Source organism: Pterocles gutturalis, unplaced genomic scaffold (assembly GCF_000699245.1).
Source record: "Pterocles gutturalis isolate BGI_N339 unplaced genomic scaffold, ASM69924v1 Scaffold53967, whole genome shotgun sequence".
Classification (NCBI taxonomy): domain Eukaryota; kingdom Metazoa; phylum Chordata; class Aves; order Pterocliformes; family Pteroclidae; genus Pterocles; species Pterocles gutturalis.
Window position 1 is genome coordinate 493 of NW_010114868.1, and position 10,058 is coordinate 10,550.

The 10,058-nt window shown below is 39.7% G+C and overlaps 1 protein-coding gene across 1 annotated transcript; it reads left to right on the forward strand.

The window, feature by feature from the left end:
* Nucleotides 1-667: 667 nt before the first annotated feature.
* LOC104462815 (Hermansky-Pudlak syndrome 5 protein-like) lies at nt 668-8,695 on the forward strand. Its single transcript, XM_010074930.1, has 11 exons — nt 668-775; nt 1,179-1,289; nt 2,138-2,202; nt 2,802-2,994; nt 4,459-4,596; nt 4,996-5,207; nt 5,521-5,592; nt 5,824-5,912; nt 6,901-7,079; nt 7,307-7,465; nt 8,522-8,695. The coding sequence occupies exons 1-11, from the start codon at nt 668-670 to the stop codon at nt 8,693-8,695; spliced, it is 1,500 nt and encodes a 499-aa protein (XP_010073232.1).
* Nucleotides 8,696-10,058: the final 1,363 nt, after the last annotated feature.

A 10,058-nucleotide genomic window follows, 5' to 3' on the forward strand; every position in this document is an offset into this window, starting at 1 on the left:
AAGAGATTGTTTTAAAGTACGTGCTGTTTAGGAAGAATGTATGAGGTTGCAGCTTTGATAACTGTTTAATTCTTTGTTTTCACTCTGTGTGCTGGGAAGGAGGTACAGTGGAAAGCATAGTTTGTACGTGTGTATGTATAGTTACATTAAAATGCACATATGTAGGTAACTCTAAATTTGGCATCAGATGAGGATAATACTCCTTAAATTTATTTTTGGGGGAGAGGAAGATACAGGTATAAAGTGCCAATGCTAATGTTTCCCTTGAGAAAATAGTTTAAAATCAAGGGTGCATGTTGTGGGGGCAGTGCATTTTACCATAAACCAAGGCTTTTTCCATAGGTAGGCAAAACTTGTTTCACAGGTAAATGCAAATATAGCTACAATTTAAATATTTCCAAGGTTGGTACTTGATGGGTTGAGTTTTCTGAAATGAGCTTCAACAAAATCTTCCAGTAAATGCAGCAGGGTTCTAGTTTTGTATCCCCTGGGCCGTTGTGGCAAACTGACACCTGATGCTGTTTGAACTGGAACCTGACGCTGTTACACCATTAAATGTAATGCTAAAAAGTGAACTAACCAGGAGCTTTCTGTATTTTTGGCAGGTACAGCCAAAAGCTGAAGCTGTAATGCACCCATGAGCAAGTAGTGCCAGTCGTGTACATCAATGGCCTCTGTGCCAATGATTCCAGACTCTTACAACCATGTGTTGGCAGAGTTTGAATGTTTGGATCCCTTGCTTTCTGCGCTCAGGCTGGATTCCAGTCGTCTGAAGGTGAGGTTGTGGTGTTTGGGGGTTTTTTTGTGGCTTTTGTTTGTTATTATTTTTAAAGTTCAAATAATGATCTTATTTAGTTTATTATCTGATTATCCCACGGGATTCATCTTCTTCTTTTTGGGTGTGTTCGTGCTAGCTTCTGGGAACTCTGTTACTCTGTGTGTTTTCTTAATGCAGCTGTGGGGTAAATAATACAACAGTTGCTGTCTTCTACTGTTCGCTCCAGTTGCAGAGAGCACTATTCTAGTATCTTTGACTGTACTGCCAGTGTTTCAGGAGCGGTATACACAGCTGGCAAACAATGGAGCCTTTAAAAAAATAACATAGTAGGGCAAGAAAAGATACCGTTATTAGAACTTGCTAGTAGCCATGCTGTGCATGATGATTTTTATTCCTTCAGTGCACGTGTGTAGCTGTGTCGAAGAGGTGGCTCGCTCTAGGCAGCTCAGGAGGAGGATTGAATCTCATACAGAAAGATGGTTGGAAGCAGAGACTCTTCCTTGCTCATAAGGTAAGGGTGAAGAATTCTGTACAAAAAATTATTTGAAAAAATGGGACTGGGAGAGAGACATTGTTTGGGTTAATTTTTATTAAGAGTCAACGGGCGTTTTCAGCTTGCTGAATTGTCCAGGTAAGGTGATGAGGGTTTGGACTGCTCCATTTAAAAAAGGCTGTGGTGCTGGAGTGTCTCCCCAGAGTGTGTGGTGTAATAAGATTTCATGAGGTGTGAAAGAAAGTACTTGAGAGGGTCAGGCCTTTGTTTTTCTAATTCTTAGCCTTAACAGCAGCAACAAAGTCACCTGAATATTTAAGGATTAGAAGAAAACCTTGAATATGAAACCAGAGCAACTCGCATGTAGATAACTACCAATGTTTGGATGTCCAAGCTATGAACTACCCAGATAATCAAAGAAAAGACAGGCTGACTTGCTTTTGCTGAAAGAGGTCATGGAACAAGGATTGCTGTTTCTACACCCAAATGCTACTTGCGGGGAGCCACTGCTGCTCCCACCATAACATGAACACAGCCATTTTTGTAAGGCTGGGAGTATCTGGTGTACTTCTGGCAAAACACCTTCTGTGGACGTGAGGACAGGAGACTGACTTCTGTGTTTTCCAAATCAGAGCCTGAACTGCAGTCATTTCTCTAGGTGTTGTCATGTTGTTGTCAGCTGCATCTCTTTAGAGTAGGCTGTGTTTGCAAACAAACCCAAATGAACAAAAAAACCCCACATAACAATGAAGTGGTAGCTGCTGTTGCCATAAATCTGGTTTATGTCTTAGAGAGAGAAGCTGCATAGTGGTAAAGGCGGTACAAGAACAACTTTTACCTGCACTTACTCCCATACTTGCTTTCAGGAAGGTGCCATTTCCCGGGTTGCCTGTTGTTTACATGATGAAGACTATGTTGCTGTTGCCACCAGGTGAGTGATGTACTTACAAACCTGAATTCTAGATCAGTATTCTTAAGTAGCTTCTCAGTTTCAGACTTGGACATCCAAGCCTGGATGGGGGCAGGGAATTAACTGGTAGAAGCCTCTACAGAGTAATTCTCTGCACAGACAGTTTGCTTAACTTTTTTTTCTGGAATAATTGTTCCAGAATAAGTTTTATTTCTGTAACGGAACATCTATGGGAGAGTGAATGCATGTGAAGTTATGATAACTGTCTCCCTGAGACCTTTCAGCATTGAAAGAAATATCTTAATTAACTTGGCAGAGCAAGATTGGTAGTTAACACCACTTACATTATTTACAATCCATTTAAATGCTTATTTGTCCACGTTCTCACTGGCAATTCCAGTAAATGTGAGAGTAGCCTTCCAAACAAAGCTGCTGACGCATTGTAGTGCAAGGAAAGACACTTATTCTTCTTCAGAATTAAGAATGTGAAAGTACATACTTCTTGAAAGTATGCTCGAAGATTTGCTTGGTTTTTCTGTTTCTTGGAATAATGCATTTTTATCACTGATAAAAAATTGGAAGACATTCTCAAATTGTGTTTTCTTTTTTAATTGTTGTAGCCAAGGTCTTGTAGTAGTCTGGGAGCTGAATCAGGAGCGTCGCGGGAAACCAGAACGGATTTATGTTTCCTCTGAGCATAAAGGCAGAAAAGTCACAGCTCTGTGTTGGGATACAGCTGCCCTCCGTGTTTTCGTAGGAGATCATGTGGGAAAAGTATCCGCTGTCAAGATTAACACATCAAAACAAGGGAAGGTAAAATGTCCCATACTTTGTTTGAGATGAAGAGGTTCCCAGGGGATGACGTGTGGAATCTTTTTGTTTAGTTTGGTAAAGTAGAACAGAGGAAGACTTGCCAGATGATGAAGTTCTGGTAACTTGGACTGTTGGGATGAAGAACCAGTCTCTTGAAACAGCAATAGAAATCCTAACCTGTGAACTTCCCCCTCCATGTACAGAATTAGAAACTGGCCAAGCTTCTTCCTCTTGGAATTTACAAGTATCCAAGCCCAGGCCCTTGTTTCTGAGCCTGTTGGATTCCTTGGACTCCAGCTACAGGCTCAGCTGTGTGTTTTAGCCCTTAGCTCAGATGCTGGTCTGAGAACGGGCAATCCCAGACTCTGATTTGAATTTCTTCTGCCTGGATACTCTCATTCTTAAAGATGTGGATTAGCTAAAATAAATGGTAGGTGGATGTCAAGCTTACATCCATTACCTTTGGTGCGAAGGGCGCACAAATGAATGATACCAGCCTGATTTCTAGCCCCTGAGTGCTCTCTGAGTTTTACCATTACTAGGTCCTTCTCCTTTTACTCTGTAAGAAGGAGCATGGAAGCGTGTTCCTTAAGGTCCGTTCTAACTCTCGTTGAAGATTTTGGTGGAAAATTGATTTAAAAATACTAAGAAGGAGCAGAAAAGTCCAACTGTGGAAAGAGAGGGAAAAGGAGAGAAGGGCAAGGCTCCCAGAATGTGTCTGCTCCTGCCTGTTAAAGGAGTTGGAGTGTTGAATCTCTCATGTAATGCACTTTGTTGGAAGGAGAACATGGCACATGGCAAACACAGAAGACAGCTTTAAGCTGTCAAAAATCCTCTGATTCTGTGAAAAATGGTAACTGCTAGAAAATTGGAGTGCAGTTCCCAGTAGTTTTTCATAAGAAGTCTGTCTTTGTTCTGCCATCTGTGCAAATTGAGACACTTGTGTAACAAATAGCATTTGGGTAATTTGCTGCAAGGTAATAGAGAAAGTGAGTGTATGTAAACAACCTAAACCTGATGGAAGTTTTTTTTGTATCAAGTAATCCTTCAGGTCTGTTGCCATAAAGCTGTTTGCTGTCTGAAAGTACCCGTGGGAGAGAATTGACAAAAGCACAAAGCTTACACAAAGCAAGAATAAAGCCCCCTCTTAATGGTACAGAAAATGCACTCTCTATGAAGAAATATCAGGATGCTACAGGGATATGATTTTTTTTTTTTTTCTTAAAGCTTCAGTAATGCTTTTGGGAAAAGGAGAATTTAGACTTTTATGCCTCTAAGCATTGGAGCCTTATTTTGCAAAGGAAAGAAGAAAGAAACTGCTCTGCCTTATGCTGTGTATTCGTAGCATCCATGAATCTTTTCTGAATTTTGCAATTTTAATGTAATGGAATAGTCTTTCCTTTTAATTGAGGTCCAGTATGTTTTTTTTTTTTTTTTTTTTTTTTTTTTTGTTTCTAACTGTAGGCTGCTGCTGCTTTTGTGATGTTTCCTGTTCAGATTATAACCACCGTAGATTCTCGGGTTGTTCAGCTTGATTATTTGGATGGAAGACTGCTCATATCTTCACTTACACGCACTTATTTGTGTGATACCGAGAGGCAAGTTATACTTTACTTGTAAAATATTGGACTTTACAGAGTCGCACTGAGCTTCTGAAGTGACGTTTGGAGATCATCTGGTCTAATTTTATTTTTAAAAAGAAGGCTTTTGGCCTTTGCCAAAAGGGCATGCTGCTGGCTCATGGGCAGCTTGTTCACCAGGACCCCCAGCCTCTGAAAAAAACCTTCATGATCTGAGCATTTGTTTACACTAAAAGTATTTCTGCACCCTGTCCTTTATAACCTTAATGTAGGCTTTACAATATTAATTGCAGATATTTTTTTTAAGCACCAATTCAGCAATTAGGATTTAGTATTTTTATTCTCCAAGAACTACATAAAATTAATTAGAGCTGTTATTAATGCTGCCTTAACAAGTATGGGGTTTTTTTCCACTAGAGAGAAGTTCTGGAAAATTGGTAACAAAGAGAGAGATGGAGAATTTGGAGCATGTTTCTTCCCTGTTGGAAAAAATGGTGGGCATCAGCAGCCTTTAATATATTGTGCTCGACCTGGCTCAAGGATGTGGGAGGTCAACTTTGACGGGGAAGTGCAAAGCACACATCAGTTCAAGCAGCTGCTCTCATCGCCGCCTCTCCCTGTTGTTAGTCTCAGGTAGAAGCATGAGTGTTATCGGTGATAAACTTACTTGGGACTTCTAGACTAGCTGAAAAGAACTGCATTAATGCTGAGAAGATTAAGTAAAGTCCTAGTGCAGTCAAACGTTTTCCTCTAACAACAGAAGGCAGTTGTTGAGTGCTAAAACCTTGATTCTGCAGGTATGTCTGTGGGACCACCACAATGAATGCTGCTGTCATAAGACTGTGTTTATTTAAGACAGCCTTGTATTTACAGGGTTAAGGATATTATATTAAGAAAGTGGTATTATTGTAGTTTTGCTTGTAACGATAATAATTTTACTTTACAGGCTGGATCCTCATTATACTAATTCCAGCTGCTCTCCACAATCTTTATCTTTCCCCAAGCTACTATATTTGAGGTGAGTATTTGTCAGCATAGCTTCCTCTTGATAAAGGAGTCTTAAAATAAGTTGTATAGTCTCCTAATTTATGTTATCAACTTTATCTGTTTGCATAAGAATGTTCCAAGTATCATACTAAACAACTGTCTCACTTCTTGCTTGCTGTACTTAAGCCAATGCCATCCCTGCATATTTTACAGTGACTGCCACAATTAACTGTTGCTTCGTTAATTTCTGCTTTGCTTGCAGTGAGCACTATGTGATGACCTGGACAGAAAGAGGCATTTATATTTTTCTTCCCCAAAGTGTTCAAGTCTTACTCTGGAGTGAAATAAAAGGTAAACTTTAAGAATCTTAGCTTGGTAATATCCTTTGTTACGTTTGTCACTTCTGAAGTCCTTGCCTAACATGGAGTCTTTTCAAGCTCAGTTTCTGCAGATGGATTGCAGAACACTGACCAGACAACAATTTTTCCTTGTCATCTGTCAGGTATATCCTTGAACATTAACCCTCGCCCCACCTCCTCCAGCCAGCCCCTCCCTCCATGCTTCTGCAGACATGCTTGAGAAACAAAATGTGGTGTAGTGTGAATCTTAAAATATGGTAATCAGATAGTGAGAGGCAATAACCTGCAGTATTAGTGAGGAAAAACCTGCAGTATCCTTTCCTTATTTCTGTTTATTCGGGTTTATTGTCAGGTGTACTGTGAAGGATAACGTGGCTGCTGAAAGCTTAAAACTGTTTTTTTTTCTAGCACCTGAGTTGCAGCCAGGGAGTGCACCTATTTGGGAGATGAGTGAACCCTCCGAAATGGTTTTGTGTGTCTGGTTATAGGCATAGTCCTAGAACGGTTGGTCATTGTCACTCAGTCTCTTCCTTCCCCTTCTCTTCTCCCACTTTTGGTGTTAAATTTCCGATGCCTTTGTCATGGAGTGTTTGCAGTTAGCCTAACTGTTTCATTTCAAAACTGCTGAAAGGTCAAAGTATTTTTCTACTAGCAGATATTTTTTCTGTTTCAAAGCTAACAGTGATGTATTTCTCATCTGGATCAGTCTTTAGTTTTTTGTCCCCCTTCATAGGAAAAGAAAACTTTCTAGTAACTTTAGTGTACTTTTTGAAATTCAAGTCCAGAAAGTTTTGATACTTTAACTGTGCTTTAGCACTCTCTGGTGTTTGTTTTCCCCATGCCAATTGTGCTACAGTGTATTAGGCTTTTCCATGCGTTTGCAGTCAGATGGAAATATGTTTTCACTCTTTCAGGAGTAGAAAAGAATGCTGACTAACCGTTTTAGTCCTTTAGATATTTCTGTGCATCTGGTTTTGCAGATATTCAGGATATTGCAGTTTACAAAAGTGAGTTGTTCTGTCTGCATACCAATGGAAAAGTTACGCACCTCTCCCTTCTGCTGGTGGACCGCTGCATAGAGCGTCTGATTAGAAGAGGGTTCTGGACCCTTGCTGCCAGGGTCTCTTGTCTCTTCCAAAATTCAATTATTTCTTGCAGAGTAAGTAAATATCTCTTTGTAAATGTGCAATAGAACTTACACTCTGTTTCCTGTCCCCATCTTCCGTTAAGTTTGATAGGTTTCTGAGACTCGCATTCTTGGAGTTTTTAAGAAGTCTTCTCAACATAGTACTTCTAGGATGAAAGTCAGCCTGCATATATGGTACCTTTTGCTTTTCACATGTGCATTAGAAATAATAATGCTTCTGTTTCACTGTGTACTTGTAGGCAAGAAAAAATTTGCCTCTAGACAAGTTGGAGCACTTGAAGTCTCAGCTGGATGCCTCAACCCAACAAGATCTCATTACACAACTGGAGGAACTAATTTCAAAGTTGGAACCTCTAGATTCCGCATGCAGCAGCAGAAGGAGCAGTATTTCATCTCATGTATGTGGATTGGTAGTGCCAAAAATGTTACCTGCAGACTTTATCTCTGGCTTAAAATCACCTTGTTGCTCACTTTGAAGATGAGGCTTTCATTTTTGCTGTATCTACTATAGCTGATAACATGGCTTCCTAAAATCAGGTGGGGTAGAGAGGTACGATATATTACTACTTGCATTCTTTAAGCTCTCGGACCTCTGCCTTTTTTCCATATTTTGTGGCTAATGATTGAGACAGGGACAAAGACTGTTATGAAGGCGGCTTTTTCCACAGCCGAGTTTAGTGTCTTAACATGCTTCAGTAAAGGTCATCTTGATTGTAACTGTAGATTTATGTTGTGAAAACCAAAGGTCTGAATGCTCAGAAGTAGCCTAGCCCTATTTAAAAAATGGTCTCACTTTGTGAAGCTTAAGGAGAAACCTCTAAGGAAAAAGAATCAAAGCATATTTCTAATATTCTTTTACATGTACAGGTGGTTGGTGTTGTCTTGGCTTCCCAGCAGCTTTTCAAGAAAGGGGAAGCATTCCATAGTTAATACTGTATCAGTTGTTGCTTACACCCTAACATTGTTTAAAGGGTAAAGTTTAAAAAAACAAAGTAATTAAATTCCATCTTGATGTAGCAGACAAGATTTTTTCAGTAACAAATGAGAAAGTAAACTACACAGACTGCCCGTCAGCAAAAGGATGTACATGTGTCCCAGAACCAAACAGTTTTACAGGGTCTGTGGTTGTGCTAGCTGGGTATGGTTATCCAGCAAGAAGAATACGGACTCTTGTGTACAGAGGTACAGAGGGATGAGGTGCCAGTGCTGGATGCAGGACTGAAGCAAGAGATGGCTTTTTTTGTTTCATGGTCTTATACTAAGCACACCAGTAGTTCTGCAGGCTGCTTTCCTACAAGCAGTGTATACATCTTTATTATAAAGGCTTTTCCAGACAGTGTATTGTGAAGTGCCATGAGGTTATTTGTGTGGGTATGGTTGGTCGAGTTAATTGCAGGATGTTTCACAAGAAAGTACAACTCACACAACGTTAACTCCTCTCCTTTGTCTGACAGGAAAGCTTCAGTGTCTTAGACTCTGGAATATATCGTGTTATCAGTCGAAGAGGCAGTCAGTCAGATGAAGATTCATGTTCTCTCCACAGTCAGACGTTCTCAGAAGATGAGAGACTTAAAGAATTTCCTGCACACCAGGAAGATGAGCAAGTAGAACTTGGTAACATTTCTTAATGAAAATGTTATTCAGATGCAGTTTTTATTTAATCTACAAGAATTTGATTGGTCTGGTTCTGTGCTCTTATTTTCCATTATCAAGTTATGCATGATTAAATCCTCTAATTTGATGAATGGAAACACAGTTCCCAAGCTGAAAACCAAACACAACCTAGAGAAACAAAACAATAGGTCCAGAGGGCTTGTACCAAACTAGGACTTCACTCTTCTTTTATTTTTTTTTCCCCCCTCCTCCCTCTGTGTGCAATTCAGCATTAATGCTAGGGTTCTCTGAGTTGGCTATACCCGTGTTTATTGAGCTTCAAATGAGATTTGTTTGCTGCCACTATCCTTCCAGTAATATTAGTTCCAGGAAAGAATTTCTTAATCTTGGCTCTGGCTTTCTATTTCTTCAGGGAAAACAGTAGGCTTATGGTAAGTGTTCTTAACTTTCCTGCAGGGTTTCATTTGTACAAGGGATCATCTCTTACACATGTATACATTAGCACAGCAATGATAAAATTGCTAATAACTAACATTTAGACCATCCAGGGAGCTTTTTAATTTCCTAACAAGTACCTGTCACTGTATGAAAGCTAGAGTGAGACAACAGTGGGTCTTTTTCTCTGCTCTGGTTGGGACTGGGAGGGGATGCAGAAACCTGGGATGATGAGGAGCTGGCTTAGTGCCAGGTATGGTTGAGAGGCTTTCTAGTAAAGAGAGACTTTGCAGAAAGTAGGTGCCAGTTGAGGATGGAGGGAATTTGTGTGTTTTGTTGGGGAAAACCAGTGAGAAGGGAGAGGATACGAATTAGTATTTACTCCTCGTCAGTAGTGTTGTCCTGCTGACTAAACTACGTGCTGTTTGTAGGACTTAAATTTGCATTTGCTTCTTTACCTACATCACCATAAAAACAAGAAGTGAGAAAATTTGGAATGATGTGGGTAATTACCGATATTAAAACTATAAAATTAAAGGATGTCTCTTTTGAATGTCAGAAGATAGAAAAGTTCTCTCTGACCAGAGATAACAAATTTGCTGATTATTTCAAAGCAGAGAAGTTCTAGATGCTTCTTGAAGCACATGTACTTAATTTGGTATTTAAGAGAAATGGACTTAGTGTTTCCTTGCTCACATTTACGTAAGATATCATAAGTTTTTACGTTTCTAATCTGCATAATGAACAAAAGCAGCCTTATTTACAAGCAATCTTAAAATCAGTTGTGACCTTTAGGCACTATCTAGAGAGAGGGTGGATTCTGATGGTAGAATTTCTGTTAGAGCATAGCATCTTTTTCTCTCAACAGTGCAGGTGGCACTGACTGTTGCAAAATGCAGCGTCATCCTTACTTAAAAGGATCCTTTTTTTCTTCCTTACATA

Excerpts from the sequence above, each read along its gene's own strand:
- LOC104462815 (XM_010074930.1), top strand. The coding sequence starts at position 668 with ATGGCCTCTGTGCCAATGATTCCAGACTCTTACAACCATGTGTTGGCA. Across the intron at positions 1,290-2,137 it reads GACTCTTCCTTGCTCATAAG|GAAGGTGCCATTTCCCGGGT; the intron begins GTAAGGGTGAAG and ends ACTTGCTTTCAG. Across the intron at positions 5,208-5,520 it reads CTCCCTGTTGTTAGTCTCAG|GCTGGATCCTCATTATACTA; the intron begins GTAGAAGCATGA and ends TTTACTTTACAG.